The 27,637-nt window shown below is 41.0% G+C and overlaps 1 protein-coding gene across 4 annotated transcripts in view; it reads right to left on the reverse strand.

Moving 5' to 3' along the window:
* Positions 1 to 8,767: 8,767 nt before the first annotated feature.
* TXNRD1 (thioredoxin reductase 1) overlaps positions 8,768 to 27,637 on the reverse strand; it is a 50,275-nt gene continuing 31,405 nt past the window's right edge. For 3 of the 4 annotated variants that reach the window (XM_080364087.1, XM_080364086.1, XM_080364089.1), the window contains exons 9-15: positions 24,774 to 24,866; positions 22,945 to 23,021; positions 21,158 to 21,314; positions 17,680 to 17,787; positions 15,706 to 15,801; positions 13,600 to 13,734; positions 8,768 to 10,468 (exon numbers count right to left, since the gene is read on the reverse strand). In XM_080364087.1, coding sequence (XP_080220213.1) covers positions 10,406 to 10,468; positions 13,600 to 13,734; positions 15,706 to 15,801; positions 17,680 to 17,787; positions 21,158 to 21,314; positions 22,945 to 23,021; positions 24,774 to 24,866 — 729 coding nt within the window. In that variant the 3' untranslated portion in view covers positions 8,768 to 10,405. Of the gene's footprint in view, positions 10,469 to 13,599; positions 13,735 to 15,705; positions 15,802 to 17,679; positions 17,788 to 17,867; positions 18,555 to 21,157; positions 21,315 to 22,944; positions 23,022 to 24,773; positions 24,867 to 27,637 lie in introns of those variants that run through there. The other variant, XM_080364088.1, reaches the window with a different exon arrangement.

Raw genomic sequence — 27,637 nt, forward strand, 5'->3', positions numbered from 1 at the left:
CCAAGGCTTCACAGCCCTTGGGGTGGGATCTGTCTTGTCTGCAGCCATTTAAACGGTAGGTGCTTATCTTAAGTGGTAGCTTCTGCAACAACCTATAGAAAGATACCAGTATTTCCAAGACAGCAAGACATTTCACCTATTTTAGACACTTGCATCTGCAGCTTCCAAATTGTGCAGAGAGTACAGGATGACCTAGAAATCTGGACTGCTACTGGTGCCGTTGTATGCCAAGCCCAATTTGGGTCTTGGCTGACACTGAAACTGTAACAAAAATAATACAAAAATCTGCATCATGTTTAAATGGCTTCCACTTCTGACTCACCTCAGTGTGAGAGAAGCCTTCCCCCAACTGCATAAGTTTTATACTACTGGTGCCATTGACAGAAAAACCAGCTTTGTGGTAGAAAATTTGAGAGTCTCTGTATGATGTTCTACTAAATGACATCGTCCTTTGAGTATTTGCTGTCAAGTTTGGTGATTAGGAAAGGGCGTGGGTCAGATGGGTATAGCTGGTTCTCTGTGCCAAACTCCCACATCATGTAAAATTCAGGTAAAATTTTACTTAATATGTAACAACAAAATCTTCAAGGGCAAGATATGTCTCTCTCTGTCTCTATCCCCTTGAGCACTAATCCGCAAATCTCTACACCTCCACCCACCACAAAGAAAGGGCCAAATGCTACCAAAAGACTGTATCTGCGGGATTTTAGGCTCAACAGCGAGTATGGGAACATGGAAACAAGCTGCTGACATTTTTGACAATTCTGCACAAATCCGTGATGTCCATGGAATTTTTGCAGTGAGTGAATTGCTGTTGTGGTTGCCTGCTCTGCAGCCTGGTATCCCAGAGGAGATGTCCCAGGCCCATCTGTGAACGCCGCCACCATCTCTTTGAAGCTGTGGGACAGGGCCACCATCTCCTTAACTCCAAGACAGCAAGAAAACTACCACCTATCGCTTGGACGAGTGGTAGGAATGAGAACCTCTGCTCTACAGTAGATGTGCTGATTATGAATGGGGCCTTAATTGCATGCAGTAGAGATTTCCTATTTGGTTTTAATTTTAGAGCAGCGCAGATTTAGAGCCTGATACCTTATGGAGTCAAGAAGCTTGTGTGGAAGAGCTTTCAAAAAAAAGCAACTACTGAGCCATCAGGCCATGGAAATACAGTCATTCTGGCTGTAGATATCACACTCATGCTATCCTGGAACTGCAAAGAACTTCGTAATAGTGTTCAGGTTAAATAGTTCGCTTCCAAACCACTATGAACTGGAAGACAGTAAATCTCCCTTAAAAGTAAAATTACAAGGGGATACACAGGGGAATTCAAGATGAAAGTTCCCACTCCACTAGGTGTTAGGCACTGAATTTTGCCCTCTCTGAAAGTGAAATGGGCTGAGCTGATCTATTAGATTAGTTTTGTCACCAAAAGGGTTGATCCTACTCTTCTCCCATCACATCACTCCCTCTGCTCCTCATCTGGCTGCTTGATGAGCCATTTCAGTACTCAGTCAACCTTGGGGAGGAAAAAAGAAAACAGAACCCAGCTCCCCATTAACAATTTGTGTTTTTCATGGTTTTGATTCTTACTCTGTTTATCTTTTTCATCTTGGTAAGGTTACCTTAGGCAGGATAATGCCAGTTTTGCACGCCACAACCATTGATTCAGCTCACAGCACTGCTGGAGAAGAACTGAATGCTCTGTAGTGGCAGTACAAATGCACCTTGCCACATCTGTGCCATACCAGAACAACTCCAAAATGGAAACATAATACCTTGCACATTAATTACCAGGCTAACAGTAACTCTCATAGGAAGCAAATATTCTGTAAACTCAAACACTTCACTAGAAACTGCTTCATTTTATACTTAAAAGAAAAAGCAAGATACGCCTTGTCAGTATTGCGCATTGCAGAGATTGAATGAAAGATGCCATTTAAACTAACTTAGTTCAACTATTAAAAATATCCTGGGAGGATGTTGAATTAAATTTCAATATGATTTTCACAGATTAAGTTCAACTCTTGTTACTTTGGGCTGCTTGTTGTTAATTTAAAAGACATGCTCTTGGCTTGGTCGAGAAAGGCTGAAAGGTGGGCTCTCCCACCTTTGAGCCCTTTGGCAATACCCCAGCTTGGGAAGGTCAATGCTGACCCTGGGAACTGCCAAGTGAAGTTGCCTTCAAAGGGACAGAAGGCTCTGATCCAACTGGAGGTGTTTCTGGGGAACAGGCCCAAGTAGAAACCTTTGTGGTTCAGCCTTCACATTGTCCTCCCTCCAACTCATCCCCAGGGCAGAGAGCATGGCAGAACTTGGGAGCGGAAAACTTTGAGACATGAAAAGTACGAGCCTCAAAAAGATCAAGGAATTATAGATCCATTTTGAAAGGCTTGAACAAACCAGACCCCCAGAAGGGCAATACTAAGCGTGAGGAGCTTATGCCATAAGGACCTTTGATATCCTGTTTCCCAGGGTGAGACGATTAGTTAAAGGTTATATTAAAAAACCACATTGAATATACAGAGTGATGCTTCCTGTAGGTTCTCCTCCCACCCAAGCTTCCAGCACCCAGTGGCTTAAGGGCATCCTGCACCATAAGCTACAGCCAGATCATTATCTAACTAACTTCCCACCCTGCGTGCATCTGATTAACCTCTTTTTCAACATAGGTGTATTTTTAGACTATGACATCCTGTGGTGGCAGTTAGTTATGAATAATGCAGAATAAAACCCCAGTCTTCCTTGACTGCTTTAGCAGTAGTGCTCGTATGGGGAGAAATGGTGAATCGTTGCTCCTTGTTTTCCTTTCCCATAAGTTTTATGTTTTCAGGACTCCTTAAAACATGTCCCAGGAGAACTCCACAAGACGAATCTGAAACAGCAAAAACTTGGTAAAGAAACAAAGGAAGAAGCAGATTAAAGCAAAACTAAATACACACCAACACAGAGTTTTAAAGCTCTGCAAGATTTAAATAGGAGTCAGTGCCATTCCTCTTGTTCTAAGAAAATCAGTAGCATCTCACTTTTCCTGAGTGCATCTCTTTTCTTCTGTCTAATTTGCAGGAGGCAGCATGTCTAAAACAGAGACACCACTTTAAGGTACCTTATGGCAACTTCTCTACCAGCTTGCTTTTCAGGTTGCTTTGATTTCCACCATGACTTTACCTTCAAAGGTACTTCAGAGCATACCCAGCTGATGGTTCATGTACATGTCCCCAGCCTAGTCAAGAGTCTAGCTCTTGGTTTGACACGCACTTTTCATCTTCCTAAATTGAAAGGCGTGCATGAACACACCCTGATATATTTCCAATCTAGTGTCTCAGCCTAACGACTGTGCTTTCATTGGCCCAAGGCTTTAAACCGAGCCCAACAGCTGTCTGAGCACAGAGCTGCAGCTTACGTATGTTTTCCATTGTTTTATTTTAACGTTGTACCTCAGACAGCAGAGGATTCAATATAGGTTGATACCCATCTGTCAGCCTCATAAAAATAACACATTTAAGGGGGTTAGCAGCACTTCTGCTTTGTTTCCTCCTCTGGCCCTGCAGTAAGAGCTGCACAGAGTGGTCCTGAGGTGAGGTTATCTGCAGAGGCAGCCCCAAGAGGATGCCTTTACCCATGCCAGCCCTGGGACAGGTTCTGCCCTTTGAGTGCCCTCGAAAAATAAACCACAAGTCCAGTGTTGAAGCCCTCATAGAGCAACGCTCATCTCATACATGGGCACCTTTCTATTCTGCTCCATCATGTTCTTCCAAGAGGAGCTTCCCACCATGCACAGGAGACCTGATACAGTCTGCGGACCAGGTGATGAAGAGGTAGAGCCAAGCAAGACCAGCGCGTTGGCCAAGGCCACTGCACAATCCTGGTCCAGCCTCCACAAATGCTCCACTGCATTGGGTTGAGCAGGCGGGACATGACAGGTAGTTGAGATAGAACTATGATGGCCATTACTCACCCTGTCTAAATGACATACTGACGATGAAGTGGGAGAAAAGGCAGCTCCAGGGCAGGAGAGAATTACAGCCTGCTGCAGGAAGAAATGTTTAGAACCAAACCCCACATTTCCTCCCTCTAGTTTGACACATGCGCAATGTGGTACCACTTGGGAGCACAGGAACAAGCTGTAGAAAGGGGGACTTTCAGCCTACCTGCTCAACAGGCATCTCTTGCTCCTTGCAAAGCACTGACCCCCTCGTGTCCCTGGGAGTCTAGAGGAGCCAGGCTGGGAATGGATCAAGCCCCTGACACACAGGTGCCCAGGGCCGGGACCCAATTGAGGGACAGGCGCCAGCGTGACTTTAGGGCATCCGGACCTGTGACTCCTGTCAGAGCTCTGGGAGACACAAAACACTCGCAATTCACAAGCTGTAAAATCCAGCTCAGCTAAGCTGAGGTTCTTTTTAATTCAAGAAAATGCTGTCCTGTTAAAAAACAAACGCTTGTGCAATCAGTATTGCCCATCTGACTTCAGCTACTGAAAAGAAACCTTGAGAAACCTCATTTAAGCTATAAATGTGCAATGAACGGCAGTTTTGGTGTGTGGTGTTGGAGTGACCAATGCAAGTTTAAGAGTTTAATGCAAACATAAGCCATTAATTTAAGGCAGTTATATTTAGCAGCCGTGGAGCTAAGGGAGAAACAACCCTGGTGGGGCCAAGAAAAACACAAAGTCGGTGTGAGTCTCTCAGCATCCCCACTGCCACTGCCACCGCAGCGCTGACCTCCTGTGCCCTCTGCCACACACGGCTCCATCACGGTCTCCTGGCACCACAGGGGAAGTTACTGCAAGTTGTGAGGTTTTATTTTCAGATACGTTGGTCGTGTTGGGACAACCAGACTCCTCACAAGAGGCAGTTAAACTATAACACTAAACAGTGTTCATTTATGTCATGCAGCTTCTTTCTCTGAGGTCTCACTTAATTCTGTGATGTAGCAAGGCCAAAGTGACACCAAAGGAAAATTTGCCTGCAGAAACCTTGAGTCGCCTCACCCCACAGTTCACATGCACATATATATACACACACATATACTTATATATATGGAAACAGAGGCCCTAGCGTGAGAAGACCAACTCAAGGCCAAACCCAAATGCAAATCCCTGTTCTTGTTTGCCTCACATCACACTGCCATGGCACATGCACTTGCCATTGCGGGTGGTATTGCCTATCAATTTACACTGCCATTAAAAGGGAAATCAGATCTTTAGGCTAAATGTGTTACCATTTGTTTTTGACAGCCAGGAACAATCAGAGCTTGATTTACCCTGCCCCTAACCTAGAATAAAACCCAGAAAAGAAGTGCTCGCTGAGACACGTATATATTCAAGAAAGAAGCAGTTGGTTTTAAGCAGATTTGTCACTGTGTGCCCAGGTCAGCTCCTGTTAAAGTCTAAAAATGGGGATGGACGTTTGTCTGGGCCCGCGGTGGCTGGCTACGGCAGGTGATGGGTTCAGCAGCAGAAGATGCTCCACAGTGTAACCTGCCCAGCAAAAAGCAATCACTTGCAGGCATCTGATGGTCAACCAACACAGTGGGGCAGGTCAGGAATCATGGATGGTCCCAAGCAAAGCCAGTCACGCAGCACTGCTAGGGGAAGGAAAGCCTTCCCTCTCCATCCTGATATATATTACCCTGTGTGTCAGCTTACCTTGTAATTTTAAGGGGTGAAAATGCTGTGGGAGAACTCCCTCAGAGAAGTCTGTGACTAGGAAGATTTTGTGGGAAAAAAAGATAGAAAAGGCGATTGAATGATAAAGAAATTTTCTGTCTGAAGTAAAATTCTGCCCAACAGAACATGGGTCAGTAGCATTTGGCAAATAAAAGGAAAGCCAACATAAAAACCACAACAATCAACAATCCAGCAGAGCTCTGGCTGGATCATGGGAGCAGAGCGAGAGGGATGGAAACAGGGACCATGTGCGGGGGAAGTGCGTCCCCAAAACCTGGCGACTCCCCAGGTCCCTGCAGCAGGTGCAGCTGCTCCCCACCCAGGTGTCACTCACCCATCAGCAGCATCCTGCATCCCTGGGCAGGCAGTTCCTGTGGCGGGGTGACCCTTACGGGCCAGCTGGACCCTCAAGATGTGGGGCTGAGCGAGGCCTGGGAGTCCATGAGCCGTGCCTTCCACTGGGACAAGGTGGTAGATCATAATTCATGGGCATCCTGCAAACCCCACAAAGGCAGCACATCATTGCAGACACCCTCCTGCACATCTCAAGCCGAGTGGTCCCTGGGGAGCCCTCTCAGCTGCCTCCCCCCAAGTCCTCTGCTACCCCTGACGGACAACACGGCAGCTGCTGCCCCGTGCTCTGCCTTCCCCTTTCCCCATCTACAACCCTTCCCACCTCACACCATGGCCCCCACACACCACCTTCCCCTCCCCTCTGATACATGCCCAAGCCTGCACTCTGCTCCCACATCCCTGACAGCAGCCTCCAAACCAAAACCCCACGCTGAAACAAATGGTGAATCAAGGGTGGAAACCTTTGAGGACCATCCTCCCAATTTGTGCATGCAGAAGGGAGGTGAGTGGTGTGGCAGATCCTTTGAAAGCAGTCTCGCACCATCCCACGCAGAGGACAGCTGAGCAATCAGAACAGCCAGCCTTCAGAGAGAAAGGGCCCCCGAAACTTCGGTCTCAGCAAAGCTGCCATTTTACCGCAAACATTTATACCATATTTTGACCTGAAAGGAGTCTGTCAAGTCTTACATGGAAGACTCAGCCATCTGGCCCCTTCTTCACACTCCTGCATTGGCACGGCGTGCACCAGCAGCACACAGCCATGGCTTTTCTCCTATCGTCATCCACCAGCTGCTATGTGGCAGCACAGACCAAGGGACAGCCAGAGAGAAGATCATTACCAGCTTTATGAGCACAAGGCACAGCAAGACACCTACGCTACCATGAAGCCCCCAGCACCCATGGCATTTTTTCAGGAGATCCACCTGGTCTGAAACTGGTCTTACCCCATCCTATGGCTCTGCAACTGGAGGGTCTCCTGCGCTGGGACTTGGGGCTGGACAGGCGGCTGTGAAGGAGGGAAGGCAGGATCCAAGTTGGAATAGGAGACTTTGGGCAAGTGAGGATTGCTCCAGCTCCTCACACCAGTGGGAGAGGGATAAAAGGGGAATGATCAGCTGCGCTGAGGGAACTTGAAAAAAAAAGCAATTCTTGGAGTTGTCAGTGAAACTCTATTAACTCCTTGCTGAAGTTAGTGAAATTTGCTATCTGCATTTTTATCTGTAACACCTTAACACGATTCTCACTCTCTGATAAGAGTGCCAAAAAAATAGTGAATAACTCATAAATATGAACCAAATATAAATACCATACAATGTATTACATTTTCTGATATATACTTCCAAAGGATGCCATACCAAACGTGTGTTTAATTTGATATAAACATTAAATATTTTGCTTTGGCATTTCATACATCCTTAAGCAATGTTATTGTATATTATATATATCTCTATCATCATACACAGATGACACAGGAACACACACCAGAAAATGTTTTCCTTCTGGAAAGGAGAGGAAGAAAGGAGCATTAAAGACCCTGCAAAAAAGAAAAAGCCTCATAGTTTTAAATTTAAGTAAATATAAAAGTAATTAAACCCAACAACTACTGAATTTTAAGTGTAAAACCACACATTATTAATGATCACACAACCCAGTGGAATAGACACGTGTGGATCTGGTCTTGCAAAGCCAAGTTCATACACACCTTTAGTCCCTACACTCCAGGATCTCGCTTTCCTAAGGATTTGTTTGAAAATAAGGCTGCTGTCCATGTGCTTAACCATGAACAGCTGCACTGCCCAATGGCTCAGGAACTCCTGGGGTTTCAGAAGTCACGCAGATGGTGGCCAGTGCAAACACTGGAAGGTTGGTTTCCTAATTAATTTTTAAGTATGTCCTTCTCATATGGTTAACATGCAAAAAATGCACATAAAATAGCCCTCAACACCGTTTCTCAGAAAAATATCTACCTTTGAAATCATCCTGGTTTTGTTAAAAACCAAGTTTCTCTTTTAGTGAATTTGCCTGTCAGCTAAAGCCTTCATATTAGCTGCATTTTCCTGGAGAACCAGACACATGTTTTGGTAAACAGAGCAATGGAATGAGAAGTTATTGATAAGCACAGATAGACATCTCGTGAGAGAGACAACAAGAAACAGGTGACCAAGAAACTGACCAACTGTGTACAACATTCCATTCACATGAATACTTCATATAAAAGTGGGAGATCACGAGGATATCGTCCCCTTTTCCCTTTCCCTTTTCCCTTCTGCTTATGGCCGACATTAGGAGAGGACCTTGCTAGTCGTCCCTGCGAACTGAGGCCTAGTGACAGACTGAATCCAGCTCTGGTTGGCTGCAGAGTCCAATCCAGGACTTCAGGTGCCGGCTCTGCAGTTGCTGAGACTTTCAAGATTGGTTTTGTATATTTTGTATTATTTTCTCTATTCTTATTAGTAGCATTAGTAAAACATTGTTAATTTTTCCAACTCTCTTCTCTCTGTCCTTCTTTCCCTCCCGATCGCCTGTCCCTAGTGGGAAGGGGGGAGAGGGAGGAGCAAAAGGGGGAAGCGGGGGAGGAGAGGAGGTTAACAATACATCTGCCAGGGTTTTATTGTCACCCCGCAATCAAAACCCTCAACAGAAATTCGAGACTGAAACAAATCACAGGTGGGTTTGTCAAGGTGCCATCTTCCAGCCTTAAAAAAAAGTCAGTTTGTTGTCACCTGGTTTCTCTGCTTGGAAGAGACATCAAAATGAGCACCTGTTTGTGCAAATATTCCCTTTATTTAATAAACTGGCCAGAAAAATACCACCACAAACCATTCTTTATACCATACAAAACACGTTGAAAAATCCTTCAGTTATGTATAAGTTTATAAAAATAACTTAAACTTAAAACACTATTCTATAAATCTCAGTAGAAATACATTCGTTACCACATAGAAATTTAGGTATAAGGCATTTTGCCCAGAGGGTTGCAGAATTTACCCCCTATTTACAGTGCACTACTAAACTCCTGAGAACCATTTAATCAAAGTAATCCAAACCTTTCTGCTACAACAGAGGGAAATGAAAAAAACAGATCAAAAAGCACATTCATTTCCATTACAAAGAGGCATTTTTACCATTTCTTGATAAATCTGTATATGCAGTTTATCCAATACAGGAGGAATATTCAAAAATCTGTTATTTTTCATGGAAACCTCTGTTTTAAAAGTAGCATTTTCTTAATTAACTATAAAACAAAGCACAGATCGAACTAGATACAGCTTTTTAGGACGGATCTACACAAAAAAACGTTTCACTGTTGGTTTTCAGGGGTTAAGTGGGGGGTTTGTTTGCTTGGGGGGCAGGGGAGTGTTTGGCTGGGGTTTTTTTATTCTACTGGCCCACTAATCTGAGGAAAGCCTCAATAGTACTGTGCTTAAAGCGGCCTGTGTAGACCTCAAACAGTGCAGCATAGGATAGTTCATCTGGAAAGGCAGAATTTATTCGAATTTAATAAAGTTGCACAGAGCTCTTGGAAGTGTTATTCATTCCACATTGGAATTCTGTCAGTTCCAATTTGGATTAATTATAATCACATAAGCTGCAAAATAAACCTAAGAAGATCACATCTGTGTTATGTGCACGGTTTTTACTGTCAGGAGGAAAAACCCAAAACTTTCAGTGCAGCAAGGCCTTAATAAAAAATACTTTACTTTCTCACCAAGGAGAATGTTTTCAACAGTAAGTATCTCTAAAGTAAACAGTCACAATAGAGTCAGTTTGGAAGTCAAAAAATATGTTATTCTAGATAGCGCTAAGCTTTTTCTCCCCAAGGATATCTTCTTCCCTGTGATCAAGCTTGTAAATACAACTTCCCCTCCATAGGCATGTGAGCTGGTAAAACGCGCTCATAAGGGGACCTTGCAATTGCTGTGTTATAAACCAGTACACAGGGGCACTTGACAATTATCTGAACTTGGGACACTATTCTTCAGTTCAGAAGTGTTTTGTTCGGGTAAGAAACTAGAGAGGTATAAAAAACCAAACCAAACCAGCTCTTGTCCAGCTGTGCTAGCAGTTCTTCCATCACTGCCCACCAGACAACGCAGGCTTCAGGCTATGACTTCATGAAAGCATTTGTTAAATGCCCTGCTAAGCAACAGCTCCACAGTCAATATTCCCATTGCATTGCTAAACGCCAGCCAGTCACCGCAAGTGACCAACTCTCGCAGAGCTCTTCTCTCCTCGGGATGAGGGAACGCTCTGGTTAAGATCTACACATTTCTGCAGATGACTGAAGATGACTTCTCCCCAAACCTTTCTTCTGAATTGCAGGAGTCAGCCACTGCGATGAAAGTCAGTCTCTGGCAAAAGCAAGAATGGGGGTCTTTAACCTCAGCAGCCAGCCTGAAGGGTATTTTCACCAGAACGTTTAGTCACAGACAGAGTGGTGAATATCTTAAGAGAAAAAAAAAAAAAAAAAGACAAATTTTAGTGTGTCTAGAATGAATTTTCACTTCTAGAAGATGAACCTGGGCATAGTGCTCAAAACCATTTCTTAAAGTAATAAAATAATAATGAAAAGCATACATTTAAAATCCTTGCTACTAAATAGCAGCCACATATACAAATCCCCTTTGTTCTCTTCATTTACCTTATGGTCTGCCTTCTACAGCGGAAAAGAAAGAATTAAGGAAATCACATGGCTTTGTATCACCTTTTGTCTTAATGTTCCCAAAGATAACTTCACTTTCCCTGCAAATAAGTTAACTCAAGGCTACAGCATTTGGAGACAACATGAACTTTGCCTCTGTACCTTTCTAGATAGTATAGAAATGTCAAACTGATTGCTGATGTAGATATTATGTCTGGGATTTGCATCCTCTGGACAATAGCTAAGAATCACTTAGTAAATCTAGTCTGAAAAAGCCCAGTTTTTGCTGCTTTCGAGTCACATAGACGAAAACAACATATTCAAGCATAACTACTTTAAAATTAAAAAGTATCAAAATTCAAGAAGAAAAATTCTACAAAACCTTGTTTAAAATCAGAAGTTTACTATGCAAATAATTACATAGTTAGGCATAGATATAATAGGAAAAGGAAAAAAGGAAATCAAACCCACTTCTATCTAAATGGTTCAAAGTTGCAATAATTAGCTATCATCAAAGCCATCTCTCATGAAAAATAAACACAGCACAGAATAAAGTCTATACACATTTCAGTTATGCAAATAACACTGAAGTACCTAAAGATAATGGGGACCTGAAAGCCCCACAGTTGTCTAAGTAGGAGCTTTGCTGACTTAAGGCTGCTAGCAGCTATTCAGAGAACATCAATGAATGATATACCTCTTCCACTTTCTATAAGCCTGTGAAGCATTATGCACATATCAGGAACACAAATGCATGTCTAATATACATGGCAGAAGAACAGCAACATACTTAAACTATAGCGCATGGCTTGAGAAAGGGTTTCCAACTCTTGGTTCTGATCCACCAACTGACAACATTTATTATTATCATCTCACTTTGAAAGATGAAGATTAAAAAGCACAGAATTTATCTGCTTTCTTCTCAGCCCAATTGCAAGCTCTGGCTGTGCTCGCCTGTTCCAACAGCCGTGGGTACCATGCAGCTCCCTAGATCCAGCAAGCTAGCTGGGAGACATTTGATAATAATTGGAAACAAGAGGTTTGGGACAGAATTTGTTAGTTATTCGAGTGAAAACAAAGCCTCAGAACCAAGGACTGGAAAGTCATCATTAGCTAACTCAAAGAATCACTCCAGCCTTCAGAAGACACTTTCTCTTCATCACAGATACTGGATTACACACACCTGTATTTCAAACAGTGCAGCACAGCCTAAGCTGAGAGGTAATTCTCTGTAAGGCTGAGGTCCTACCAACCTGTACTCACACTTTTCTGCACTTTGCCTTGCAAGAAGTTCCTTTCAGAGTTCAGGTTTTCTGCACAATAAAATGCTGCTACAATAAGAGAAGTGAAATCTGGCTCTAATTTGCAAGCAGTGAGAAATGGGAACCTCACCTCAGTCTTACAGTCTTCTTCAAGTTGAGTAATACCATTTTTCGACCAAGGGATTAGTACTAATGCCAGTAAAGATGTCAGTATTTGACCCTGCAACACTGTCCCTTTCCTGCTCAGATCATACTTAATTTTCCTTAGTTTTTGCATGGATATAAGATAAAAATAATCCTGATGTTATCCATCATTCTATTCATCCAGATACGTGCAGTCCTCACAAATTCAAAACAATTTTTTAGCTTTTTTTCTATCAAAGAGTACCATGTACCATCTTGCACTTTGTTTTTTGTTTATTGCTGAAGAGATTAAATTAAGTAACATGCATTAAAAAAACTCTTTGAAGACTGCCACTAAAAGTGATTGCTCTTCCCTGGAGCTTTTAAATAGCATATTTTTCCTGAGCCAATTTCTTCCTCCTCCACTCAAACAAATATGATTATCTGAAATTACCTTCCTAAATTATGTCTAATCATCATTCTATTCAGTTTCAATTTTAGCAGCTCAGATGTCCAGAATAAATTATGACTATCATCCTCTCTTCACACTGCATATGCTAATATCCTGCTTGAGTTCACAGGTTTGAATGCCTCAGAGTGCCCCCTCCACAGGGCCTCTGGTAAGATGAAGGCCTGCCAACCCTCTTCAGGGGCTTCCAAGAACACCATTAGACACTACTACAGAAAGAAAAACCCAGAATCCGTGTTGCTGATGCTTTGAAGATCATTCAGATTGCTAGCAGTCCATTCCATTAACAGAGCTCATATTATATTTCTTGTATTTGTGTGGAAACACAAGAGAAGCGGACTTCAGTTTTGCAGACCAGCATCCTGGTGTTATCTACTAATACATGTAGCCAACACATGCAGGTAAAAACGCAGATTCTGTACAAAGACCTACAGAGGTGATATACAGTTTTTGCAGGGATCCTCAGCTAACATAAACTGGTCCTAATGCAACTAAAATCAGAGGAGCACCTCAGATTTCCTCCACCTGTTGGAGGAAATTAAGCTCTTCTTTAAAGAGGAACAGCAAGACAAACATAAGAAAAAAATGGTTATGTGGACTCATGTACTTCACTTTAAAAGTGAAGTCCTAGAGAGAAAAGAAGAGATCTTTGAAAGAGTAGAATTTATTAGAAATAATTGTCGTGTAGCTGGTTCCCTTCCATCGCATCAGTTTATAAGTTTGAGTACACATATATAAAAAAAATGAGCTTCGACAACCACTTTAGCAGAAATAGTATTTGAAGCCTTCATAAATGGATTTTTGAGTGGGAGGAAAAGTCTGTACTTCCCAGTAGAGGGAGCACTGGATTTGGGGAGACCATAAACATTTCACAAATGTACAACACTAGGAAAAATAATCCCAGATTCAACCTAAATGTTAGATTTCTAAATACTACAAACAGATCATTTTCTGTCCTTCCCTCCCCTCCTACTTACCCCTAAATTCAGACCCTTTTAAAAGAGCTCTGCTGTTCAGATTTCCAACACCTTACCCCAGAATGCTATGGAAGCTGAGATATGAGGTGACTTCATATACAAACCTCTGCACAGACAGGATGAATTCCTATGGTGCTGTCCAGCTGTTCTTTTGTCATCCCACATTTAATAGCAGCTGCAAACCCTTGGGTGACTTCTCCAGCGTTTGGACCAAGGACATGGAAACCAATGACTCTCTCCTAAATAGCAAAGACAATGAAATGCAAGCACAGTCATGCATACAGTTCTCTTCAAACAACATGAAAGGTTTTCTTACTCAGAGTACATAATTCTGTCAAACATACCACGAATTAATGTAACCACACAAATGTGAACTATCATTAGCATCAACAAATGGGAGCTAGCCAGTATAGTTTTGTTCTCTCTTCAAAAAGGAAAAGATTCAAGTAGGAACTCAAGAATCAGCTTCCTCACAAAGTTTTGTGCACAAGTCCTCTGTTCACATCAGCAGCACACGAATTTAACACACACCATAGTTTATGCTTGATTATTGCCCGTGTCCAAATTGCAAACATTTAAATTTTATTCAGACAAGCTATCCACCAATTTCGACAAACTGGTTGCCCAAGTAAAGATGAGTACCTTGCACAAAGATTTACAACATGAGGGCCTGTGCTAGGTGGCTACATGCTGTGTATCTATTGAAGAAATTTCAGTTTGATAGCTGCTTGCAGGAAAAGGCTGCAAGCTGAAGCTCTGGTTATCACATCTGCACTACTGTCCAACTGCAAAATACATCAAACTGTGTTATATCCTCAGCAAACACTCAGCAGAACAAGCTGTACTGACTTGACTTGCTTTTCTTAAAGAAAAACTTGCTTCTCTAAGAAAAGCAAGCCTCTAGCAAATGCCAACTGCTGTGGGCTTCAGTGGCTTTTAGGGCATTAATCAGATTTTGCTGAGCATAGATGTAGCCTAGTTGGGTATCAAAAGTTATCTGCTCCTCCCACAAAATATCACATATGAGGTAATGTGGATACTTAGTACAGTGGAAGGTTAGTTTTCTTTCACTAGGCCTGGAGGACTGAGACTTACCACAGGGTTTATTTATATAAGAAAAGCTATAATTATGTAATAAGTGAAATTGAATTATCCTTATTTTCCTTTAAAAGTATGTACACATGTAAAAATAAAACCATAGTAATAAAACTGGAGTAAACTACAGTTTTTAACAGTTACTGAACAAAGTTCAGTAACTTTTAGACACTTAAACACATTCCAAATTTTCAAGAGAAGAAGTGGAAATGAATGAAACACTTTAAATCACCATTAAGCCTTTTCATTTTTTTAAGTAACTTTGGATTAGGAACATTTATTGCTGCCTTGCCTTAAACCTTGACAGTTCTAAAGTAGCTTCCACACTAGCACAAACTCCTCCAGAAAGAGATGGGCAAAACCAGACAGGTTTGTAAATTTTACAAAACAGTGACAACGATGCCTAAAAGGACTGCAGTAAGATAAATCTGTATTAAGATTTATCACATTAAAATCAACCAAGCTTTTATTGAACAGATGATGATCATTCAGAGGGGGGCACACCAATTCTTTGACGAATTAGTAATATTTTTTGTGCTTTAGCAGGTACTGTACACTTCCATAGCCAGGAAGTTTTACCCTACTCCAAGGATAATCCTGGCATGATCACACTAAATGAGATTTGTACAGGCAAAGTACATTAATCCTGTTAGAATGATCTCAAGAGTTTTTGCAGACATGTGGATTTGCAGAGGTAACAAGTTGTGATGGTTTCTGCGACCTCAATTTCAGAGAGAAGAATCTCCCAGAAAAGAATGTTCCAGTTTGGGGAAGAAAGACTAAGATAAACAGATAATATTTCTAACCACTTTTACATGCATTGATTCACTCACTTTTCATATTTAACGAACAGTCTCAGTGATCTCTACTTCTTGTTTTACATAAATGGAAAAAGTACCATATACCAATGATAACGGCAGAATTTTCTATTGTGCTGAGGGCCATTTTTTAATAAACAAAAGCATTGTACCACTATAAATATTTATTAAATTTTAAAAGGTACAAAAATTTAAATTAATTTTTAATTTGCTAAAAATAACCTATTTACAAGCTGTAGTTTCAACAGTCTCTGAACACAGAGCTGCTGTTTTCCCTGGAAGGAAACATGCACTTACATTATCTTGAATATTGCAAATTATCTTTGCATAGCATTTGTTGTTGTCTCTGGATGGCACAGTCCATTCCAGTGGCCAGAAATGACTATGATACACCTGGAAATACAACACAGGTTAAACAAAATAAAGTTACGTAATTCCACAGCAGAGAGCATCATCTTCCAAAATTGGCACATTATCTTAATTTGTCTTTTCTACTTCCAAAGGCAGAGCTTTACTACTGACAGCAATTGCTTTTGGAAAAGCTTTAAACAATTGTGACACAGCACAAAGATAAACTACTAATAACTCTCTATTAGTGATCAGCCATGCATGCAGAATTTACAACGCTTGAAATCCAGGTGAGACTCTTTCTCCTTGATGAATACCAAAGAAGGAAGCCTCTACGAAACAAGCACTAGTGTCACCCAATAAATAAATTTAAAAAAAAAGGCAACTCTAAGTGTATTGCACTTCCAGGAAGCATTTCACCATGATCTCATCAAATGAGACAAATACAAAAGACTGTATTGTCTTTGGGTCTAACCAGGATGAAGGCAAAACTGTTTCTCAGAGCAGAGGAGGGATGAAATGGCCTCAGTCTGGGTTTAGGAGACATGAGGGCATGCTTTTTCGCACGGTCTCTCAGATTATGTAGCACTGCAAGATTGAAAGTACATATAAAAAACCCAAACAAACAACAAAAACCTAAACAAAAACCTGCTTGTCCACCTGTCACAGCACGTATCTCAGAAAACAATGCGGTGTTTTGAGGCACAGTTCTACCCAGAACTCTCAACAGCGCCCATGATAAGCTAACCTCAGAATTACTGCTATTTGAAAGAGGTTTTTAATTGATCACAACTCGAGTAAAAATATGTCCCTGCACAAACTAGGAGAGTCAGTTCAATGTTTTCCATATTAATGAGGTTACAAAGGATTTATAAGTATCACTATCTGAAACTGAATGTAACAGATCTGAATGACAGATGCAACTGAATAATCCTACTGAAGCTTGCAAAAGCCAATACGGTGACATGATAAAAGAGGTCAAAAACGGTTCTGAAAACGGAAAGTGCATGTTCCACAAAGAAGGGTCCAGTGTTTCACATGTAATGGCAAGAATTTATCTCAATAAAAAAAATTGACAGTGTATATACAAACTTTGTGGAGAAAACAGAATTTAAATCCCTGCCCTGTAGTCAGGTTAACAGCACTTGACACACTGCCACAAATAAAGTAAATAAGTTGTATTTACTTCTTTTCTCCACTTCTTTTTCTCCCAAAAAATATAGCAGGTAAAGCTAAGAGGGGGAGACAAGTTCTCAACTTCATGAGCCATCATGTATCTGCTTATTTCCCCAAATAATGCTCCTCAGACGATCTTCACAGGACACAAAAGTTCAGCTTATTGTCAGACTCGCTCCTCTCATGTTTTCTGTAATGCGGTCTGTACAGTATTTTGTAAGAACAGCCTCAGGCACTAAGTGCTTACATATGTCTAATTTCACTCTTGACCAGTAATCCTAGCCAATGAAAAGGGATCCCTCACGTGAATAAAATTAAGTGCATACCTCCTTGCAGAGTCAAAATAAACAGGAGAAATGAGCATAAAAACATTTAGCTTTATAGAGAAAAAATCTGGGAATTTGCCACACTGTAGCTACAAAAAGCTCCAATTTGATGTTAAAACCAATGTACTGCTTCCAACACATACCCAGCTTTAATTTGTCCTAAATATTTGCAGACACAAATAAACCTTTATTTTTTTTGTAACCAACTATTCCATCTTCAAGCCCTGTTTGCCAAAAATAGAACATATTTGCAACTGGAGCTACTGGAATTGTGGAATGTTTTTATAACATGCCTAGGAAGAGAAAAATGTAACTAGTCACCTCCTGCCCTTACTTCAGAGCACAGAATGCTGTTTTAGTTGACTCTTATTTTAAACTACAAACTGGGAACTTAAAATCCAGATGAAATTAAAACATTTACCTCAATGTTTTCCTCCCCAAACTTCTCCACTGCGGCCTCTTCAGAATACCCACAGGCTCCATATTCAAGAGGAGTGAATACAGTGGTTGGAACATTCACATAGTCACACTGTGTGTCATTCAAAACAAAACATCACACCACATTAGTAATAAGATCAGCACAATGGGTAAAAATTGAGCAGTCTGAAATTCAAACAGGAAAAAAACCTTGGATTATTTATAATTCTGAAAGCTACTTTTTTTTAAATTTAAAAAAATGTTTTAAATTAAGCTACAGTTTTGGTGTTGTCCCTCTCAGAGATGTTAACTAGAGCAAGAACAGAACGATACTTTAAAGCCACACTGACATTAGTATGCGCAGATTAAAAGGAAGAAGAAACTCAGTGCCCTCCTTTAAAATGTTCCAGATCACAGGTCGCATGGGAGATAAACATTAAATTGTTCAACCGCTTCTACAGAATGTGCTATTTTAACCAGGAATGCTGCAAAGAAAAAAACACCAAACAGCACCTAGTTCTTTGGCCTAGGAGATGCCAAAGAACCAAATACATAACTACAGGCACTTGGAGGGATAGCTAGAACTAGAGCTGATAGCATGTGCCTGATCACATCTCATGAAAGGCAAACACTGATCCCTGACTTCACTGGAGCTTTAGGGTGTCCTACAGGCTCACTCTCTAGGCAACCTGCTTACACTTGATCACACTCACCGTAAAGAAGTTTTTTCTTATGTTTAAATGGAATTTTCCTGTGTTTCAGTTTTAACCCATTGCTTCTTGTCTTTGCACTTTGTATCACTGAAAAGAGTCTGGCTCCATCTCCTTTACTATCACGTAGGAACACACATTGATGTAAGAGCCTCCCAAGCCATGTCTTCTGTAAGGTATAAAAAGTCCCAGCTGTCTTGGCGTCTCCTCCTGTGTGAGATCCTCCAGTCCCTTAATCATAGTCACAGCCCTTTGTTGGACTCACCCTAGTTTGTCCATATCCTTCTTCTACTGGGAAGCCTCAAACTGGACACAAAACCCAAACCTGTCTTGCCAGTGCCAAAATGGGGGGGGGAAAGGCCACATTCCACCCACTGGCAATGCTCTGCCAGGATGCATCTGCAGGATGCAGTCTAGGATGCCACTGGCCTTCTTTGCTGTGAGGCCACAGTGCTGTCTCACAGTCAGCTTGTCCTCCAGACCCCCTGGACCCTACTCTACACAGCTGCTTTCCAGCTGGTGGGTCCCCAGCCTGTGCCCATGCATGGGGTTACACCTCTCCAGGTGCAGGACTTTGCAATTCTCCTTGCTGAATTTTATGACATTCCTGTCAGCCAATTTCTCCAGTCTGACAAGGTCCCTCTGAGTGACAACACAACCATCTGCTGCGTCAGTCACTCCCCTCATCTGCAAACTTGCTGACGGTGCACTCTGTCTCATTATCCAGATCAGTAATGAAGATGTCAAACGGTACTGGACCAAGGAACCAACCCCATGGTACCCCACTAGTGACTCGTCTCCAGCTGGTCTTTGTAATGCTGGTCACAACCCTGTAAGCCTGGCTGTATAGTCCCAAAACAGGGTTCTTTAGCTGATGTGCATACAAATGAGCCAAATTTAGCACACAGACAAGATATTGTTTATTGCAGAGCTGCACGAATCTGGATGCTGGAATAAAGCCAGCATGCCAGCAAGAGAAGTAAAAGGCATTATATACAAAATCTTACCACTACGTTCACACCCTGAAGAGCCAACTGGTCACAGATTTGCATATTACATTACATAATCATTTTAGTGTAAAATGAGCAACATTCAGCTAAAGGACACTTTATCCAACACCCTCAAGATACGTGTTAAAGTAAAACTCAACTAATTGTGCGGGCTGCAGAATGTCTAAAGCTGCAATGTCAGTAGTGTCTGTAGTTTGTGATTAGGTGTTTTGTAAGTCACTCTTTGTTATATGAGTGGACTGACCTAAAACTGAAAGGATTTATGTATCTTTAGGTTAGCAATTGCTAACAGGATTCATTCTTTCAAGTGATGACAGCAGTTCCGCCGGTTTTCAGCCCACCTCACTGCCCACTTAGCTAACCTGTATTTAATTGTTTTGTCTATGAGAATGTTATGGGACACAGCATCAAAAGCCTCACTGAAGTCAGAGCAAACAACATCCACTGCTATATCCCCATATCCACCAAATCAGTCATTTTTCACAGCAGGCCTGCAGGCTGGTCAGCTCTAATTTCTAGTGATTTTAATTTCTACAGATTTCAACTCTATTTACTTTAATTTGGGACTGAAGGTCCACTAAGATGCTGCTTTGTATTCTTTCCCTGCCTATCCATAAGACTTCATTATGTTTCATACGATCACCCAGATTTGTTACAACAGCAAAGTAAGTTAGGTTCCCATTTAAGTAGTTACTCATTTCTTGGACTCACTGAAAGAGATGATGCTTTCTTTGGCAGCATAAGGATTTTCATACCTTGAGAGACAGTTATCTGGCATAAAATGGAAATTAAGACATATCCATAGTATTGCAGCAACAAAAAAAATTCTGGCTCCAGCTACATTTTCAATAAATGTTGCCTGGCTGATGTAATGACATTATGCACACTGATTCAGGATTCTGTTACCGCAATACCTGCCAGACTAAAACAAACAACTCAATCAGGCTCTAAATCTGACCGACAGCTGAACTTGATATGAATACAGCAGGCTCTGAAAAAGAAAAACCTCTGTGCTCATGCCCTGTGGTTATGAAGGTGAGACAAGCACCCACACCGATGGTGCTTGGATAACAGTTCTTTAAAGGCACTCTCCTTTCCTCCTGGTTTAAACATAAGGTGTAAATGAGCACCCATGTTACTCCTATTTGGACTAACATACCTTGACTGAAACCTAAAATTGCACTAGTATGAAACATAAACACTGAATTGACGAATTCAACATCTCAGGTATAAGTACATGCTGACTTACAGGTACATTTGATCTTCCTTTATGTCTATATTAAATTATAAACAGAACTATGTATTACATTGAAAACATGGAAAAGAAGTGAAAAAATTAGTGGAAATAACACTGAAAATGAAGAGCATCATGAACCCCTTTTATACTCTAGGGACAGTAGGTAGGTTTAGTAAATTGCCTGTGAATTAGAGTTAAAGCATTTAATGGGATGGGACTGAATGCTGACTTTTAGGGGAGACAGTAGAGTTAAAAACAAGTTAAATGATCTCAGTTAATTGTAGTATCATTATACTCTGAGAGAAAAACAAAACCTCTTAATAGGAAAAAAAAAGAGAGTACTGCAGAATCCATAAGGTATTAATTTCATCCTACGCAATTAGCAGAACATATCTGCAGTAATAACTTTGCAAGCAGAAAATTAAAGTGATCATCAGAGCTAAGCCTTAAAAGCTCACTGAGTTTACCATGAACAACCAGACTTGCATTCTGGACTTAGGAGTAGAGCAACAACTGGTTCCTTACCTTAGTGGTTGCCCCACCATAAAGCCGTTGAACTAACAATCTTCCTGCCTGGATTGCCACTGGTGTGAGCTCCAGCTTGTCCTGCAGTATATCACCAACAGCATAGATATATGGCACATTTGTTTGCTCCTCATCATTGACAGGAATTTTTCCTGTTCTGAAATTTGAATTAACAAGAAAAAAGATTCAACTATTCTGCTGAGAAGACTGGAGGTCTGAATAACCTTGCAGGAGTTAGGCCCTTTAGCTTTAAGAGAAAGACACATATTTTAAGTATGAGGAAAAGAAGTCATATTCATAGTCATACAGTCTTGGGCAAGAATGTAACGTAGTGCCGATTTTACCAAAACCTAGAGGAATTTACACACCAAATAAAGAGGCAGCCTGTGAAGATGAAATTCATTCCTTTCCTCAAACACCCTCTATTACCAGCTGAGCTGTGTACAGGCAGCCTTGAGGAATGACAGGAAGAGACATTCTTACACTCAAGTTGTAGGACAATAGATTTTTTCCGCTATTGAAATTCCAGTTCTGTGGCTGAAGAAGTTTCTATAAGCTTACCCTTCACGGTTCTGCACAGAGACTGGTCAAGCTGTTAGACAGCCAGCTTAAGGGACAGCCAGCAAGCTTTTTAGCATTAAGTGTACTGAGCTAATGGAAGTTTTTAATTATTAATATTTCCTACTCCATTAATAAATAAAATAGTGCAGTAACCACTGCAGGACACACTTGTAACAGGGAAACCTAATCAGACAGGCACAGAAAGAGTCATGCAGTTACTTGAGGGCCCAGCAGTGATTCCTGTATTAAAATCCAACTTTCTCAATGTTGCTCTAGTTACCAAATATACATTTCATAGTAATAATTTTATTGTTCATTCTATTAAGCTAATAATAGGTGTCCTGAAGTCAGAAAGATGTGTGCTGTTCTACAAGACAAAATGAGTCTGCCAATTTTGAGTGGCCCAAAATTTCCACTTGTTTAGAACATCTTAACAGTTCCCCTCAGCAACATCAGTCACTATGTTCATATATAAGCTGCCCCCTGCACTGTTCTCCCATGGACCACCAAGGCAAGTTCACGGTCCTACATCTTGTCTTCAAGGGGAACATCATCTAGGACACACGACTAGAAGATGTTTTGGTTACAAATACTGAAAATGTTACCCATAGCTCCACTCCCTGGTGCAACAACTTCACTACATTAAACATGAGATGCTCCTCTACAGGAGACAGACTGCTCCCAAGGGTGCTCTAAGGCAAGAAACAAATTCCTCTAAAATGTAAAACACATCACCAACTGCAACTGCGAGTCTAAGCAATGGTACTTTGACTATATTTTAAAATAAACATATAGCAGCATTTACACTAAAAACGTAAACAAACCACGCCACACTAAAAGCCTACATGAACAAAGAGATCTCTGCCCCAAGAGGTAGTAGAGAGAAAAAAAAAAGAGACATGAATAAGAGTATGAGGAACAACTGACAGATGCTAGAAAGCCCAGTCACTGGAAGAAGCTGAGACTGACCTGTGACCCAGACAGAATGGAAAGACACTTTTGATTCTCAGTATTTAGGAGCTGACATTTCAGTATCAAAAGAGCAAATGTGGCAGCACTATGGCAGAAAATGCAGCTATCTGCTACATGGTCTCCTATCCAAGCATATGCAAACAGGAAACAAATTTTTCCTCAAAGCGTTTGAATGTCTGTGCCCCATTACCATCGCAAGAACAAATGAGAGAAGCTCAGCAGTCAGTGGTGTACAGACAGACAGCTGTCCTTACTTTTCATTGATCTGCACTCCAACTTTGTCCAAGCCGATGTTTCTTGTGCATGAATCTCTTCCAATTGCTATCAACACCTGCAAAACAGCAACGCATGTTACTGATTCATTAAAACCTCAAAGGAGAATTTGCATGTAGCTATCTATTATTTTCATTATATGTTATACTAAAGATTAGTACCTAAGGCTCAGTCACATTAAGATTAGTAAGTTTGTTACCTATTGTACATTCACTGAGTTCAAGACAAGCCACACCATCACCATGACCTAACAAAAGCAGGTCTTAATGATAAGATTAAGTACAGCCAAATAGCTTTCCCTGGAAAAATACCCCAAGAGTATTCCAAATGAATTGGTTAGGGTCAGATTCTTTACTTTATTTCTTTACATTTTTATACCAAAGTGTTATACCATAACCCTACCAGAGCAGATGACCCCAAAATGCTCCATAAGGAAAGGAGTCTTTAGGAAGGAAACTCAGACACTTAGGCAAATAGAAAGACCCTAAAATAATCTTTGTTTTGATCAGAAAATATCGTTTACTTATATAGGCTCTCAGCCAAGTCACTGCCAAAGAATATTATTTGCTTGATATTATTTGTTTGAACAGTTGTCCAGAATGATGGACAGACCAGGCCAAATTCTTAGCCATCCTGTCAACTCGGCTACCTTCAGAAGCAAAACAAGTTCCAGCCTATACTACCACAAGGAAAAGCGCTGTGTGCTTTGCAGTCTTGGACAACTGCCCAGGTAACTATGCTATGCTTCTCACACAACAATCAAGAACTGTGCTGACAGAATTCTAGATCTGCTTCAAGTCCTTTAGATGACCAGGCATGCCAGACCTTCAGAGCTGAAGGTCTTAAAATGCATCACACAGAGCTCATTGCTTCTTTGAGGAGTGACAGCATTTCACTGAAAGATGTAGTAGCAATAAGAAACTAGAAGTTTCCTTAATGAAAAGATGGCAGTGATTTGCTGGCTAACAAGCTTTCACTACTATGGACCAGGAAAAATAGTATTACAACACTGTGCACGAGCACTGTTGTTCCTGTTAAACCTTCTCGTAATATCAGCCCTCAGATGCACTCAGGCATGTCCTTCTTATGGAATGACTGATGCACTATATAGGTAAACAACTTAATTGGCACACAGTATTTGCACTCTAAAATCCCAGGCTGGCAAGTGCGTGTCTTCATGCATTTTGGGTAGTTCCAAATACTTTATTCACGACTATTTTTTCTTTCAGCATCAAGCTTAAGAAAATTAGTGGGTTGAGGGATGATGGAAACAGTCAACCCAACATATAATGGCATACCTGCACACTGCAATTTTACTGTTTTAAGTGTGTAATGAAGTTCCCTGACTGACTTGCTACAGGCCATTAATTGTTTTTGTGAAAATGCTGGGTCAACAATAGGTCTTGAGAAGACATGACACCTGTTTGTTTAGTTCTTGCAAAGATCATTGTTTTGCGCTAATTCCAGATCATGTTTTAGTTACTGTGAAAGCTATTAGAAACGATCACTTACTGTTTATGTCAAACATCCCACTGGGGAAAACTCCTGCAACTGGTTTCACGTGACCAAGCGCATCTACATCGCTAAGCTAAGAAACAGGTTTCACAAGCATGCAAGTGCACATGGGACTCATGCCCACGGATTCTGGGACTTTTGTCACATTAATTACCTCTTGATTGTGTGCAATTAGCATATTGTAGTGATTAAAATAGCTTTGAAAAATCTAAACTATGGATAAAGACACCCTACAAAATCTCAACATTAAATGGAAGGTTATCTCATGTTCTTTGTGTGTATAGACAGGACTCACAGTATTGTATTCGCCTTCAATTATTTCGTTCCCATTTGTGGACTTGGCTATAACTTTCAGTCTTCCAGGAGTTCCTTCCTCAATCTGCTCAACCTACAACATTAGATGAAAAAAAAAAGTTCTGTTTCAAATAAAGGTATGCAAATGTCTCACCACATATCTTATAACCGAAAATGGGTGTTTAACCATCACCTAAAATTCAAGTGTTCATTCTAAAGATATTTTCACCTTTCTCTAGATTTGTGATTACTACTTACATATTTAAACATTTTGGTTTATCTCCATGCATTTATTCTTATAACCAACACAATAAGACTTTGTTTCTGTTTATAAAAGTTGATTAATAGCTAAGTTCTCATCCAAGTCCACCACATGATTTGCTGGTATCAACTGGGGCAGAGGAGTTGAGGAGGAAGGGAACTCTTGCAAGACTTGGAAAAACCATTAGATATTTTCTCTAACTGCACCTTGAGGGTCATCGTGCCTACCATCCATGGGAAGCCACAGTCACAGACCAGCCCTTAAGCAGTAAAAGCATTTGCTCTGTTTCACTATCACTCCAACATGTAAAGCTGCCATGGCCTTCCAGGACAGGGCAGCAGCTGGCTAAGGGACTTCGAAGCTGCATAGGTGGATTCTCTTCTGTTCTCATCAATGTTCGCTGGACTGTGAGGACAGGACTGGAAACCCTCAGCAACCTTCCTTCCCTTACCCTCCCTGGAATGGCAAGGTGCCCTCGCTGCTTCCCACAGCTGGCTGTACGTACAAGAGATATGTACACGTGCAACACTAAATTCTGGGATATTTTTAGTGTTCATTCCACAGAAGAAAAGGTCCTTTTCAACAGCTGCTCTAGCTCCTGCTTCATATTCAGTATTTGAAGACAGAAACAGCAAAATTTCTGATGGAAGTTCTCTCCTTTTTAATTTAAAAAACCCCAAACCTTCTTTGCCATTCTACTAACTATGTTAAACTGCTTCTATACAAAGGCATTATTTATAATTCCTCATCTTCTCTCTTCAAACATCCCAACAAAGGGTTGTAATAAGCACAAAATGCATAACTTCAAAAACAATGTTTGAAAGAGATGAGAAGACTTGCTAAAAACATATCCAGCAATTTGAATCTAAAGATATGCTCAACTAAAAACAGGGCCAAATATTTTACTCCCATTGAAATCACAGACATGTAGCAAAGGGACAGGGTAAAATACACAGAAATGTATTTTATGACTAGGGTGATGGACTCCTCTTTGGATGCATGTGGAGGAGCCCACTCGCTGTTTAGCTGAAATAGAACAGAATCATTTTGGTTGGAAGAGACCCTCAGGATCATCAAGTCCAACCATATCCTAACTCTAGCACTAAACCATGTCCCTAAATAGTTTGAGGCTTTATGAAGGGCAGTAAGCTTTTATGCCTTTAACATTGGCCCCAGCAAGGCAGCACTTCCTTCAGAAGTGGGTCAGTTGAGCCTTCTGCTCCCTTTAGAAGACAGTCTCCTCCAATCACAACTCCACTTTTTTTGTTTTGCAGTTGTATCTGATGTGGGGTGACCTTGTCTCCTCTTACCACCTCCCTCAACGTTGCAGTTTGGTTCTTCAGTAGTTTGGGTCCACTCTACAACCCTCCCCCTTCTGCCACTGACCCCTTATTCCTCAACTTGCTGAACTCCCCATGCAGGGCCTCATCGGCACCTGCTGGGAGGGTGGTGAGTCACCGCAGCTGGAACTCAAACCCACAACCCAGTGCCTCATCCACTGGGCCACTTGGGCTCCACCATGATCTGCACCTTGTAAAATCAGCTTCCTTCTTTCCCAGAAAAGCCTACAAAAAGCTGCATCTGAAAGCAGCTCTATAATCTCCACTGTTTTTCATATGGGATGGGATTTCCACAAACAGACATATATAAAAGCAAGGTTCCCTGAAACCTTGACTTCTCACAGCAAATTTCTTATGCTCTGTGAGAGGAGGTCAGATCCACAGTGTGGTACATGGCAAGTGCATTTTTTAAGCTACTCTTGATATTGCTAAGGCTGAAAATGAACAGTCTTCACTCGATTTAATGCTTTAATCTCCAAAGTGTTCAACTCTGTAACATACTGGTTTAACACAAAATTGAACACTGCTTAATACATTATTTCCTATTTCACAATAATTAAGCTTTAATTGTGAAAAGAACATTAAGAAAAATACTGTTAGCACCCTCTGAAGTCTTTGATAAGGCAATTTTACATCAGAAAACCCCCAGAGCTTATCTAATCTGCTTTTCAACCTGAATTTGCCTATCCATATACATAACTAACTGCACAAGTACTACTACTGAATTCAAAGAAAATTGAGCAAGTATTTAAGGACTCTGTCAAGTGAAGCATAGATATAGATGGATACTTTTAAAGCCCATTTACTTTTCTGCATAGTCCACTGATCCTGGGCACATAAGCAATATTTGCTGGCTGAGAATTTGAGAACTGGCTATGAAAAATATGACTATTTGTGGGGCACAGGCCCTGATCCTACAGGAAATTAGGCATCTGTTTAATTATGAGCCAGCAAGAAGTTTCACAGATTTCAGAACAACTGCTGAATTTAAACATATTCAACATTTGCCGGACCAGAATTAGAAGTAGTAACAACGTTTTTAATGCAACATATACTAACCCATCTAACTCTGATGAAACAACGAATTCTGGAATCTCACAAAATTTTAATAAGACGACTAAATTGTACCCTTCAATTACATAGGATTCATGGACTTATTAAGTTTAAAACAAAAATTAACCCTTACTATATTATAGCAGATCCTGTATCGCAAATTCAACTTTTGTATTCACTAAAATAATTTATATCTTAAAACATTTTGAT

This window comes from Nesoenas mayeri (genome assembly GCF_963082525.1).
Source record: "Nesoenas mayeri genome assembly, chromosome: 1".
Lineage (NCBI taxonomy): Eukaryota > Metazoa > Chordata > Aves > Columbiformes > Columbidae > Nesoenas > Nesoenas mayeri.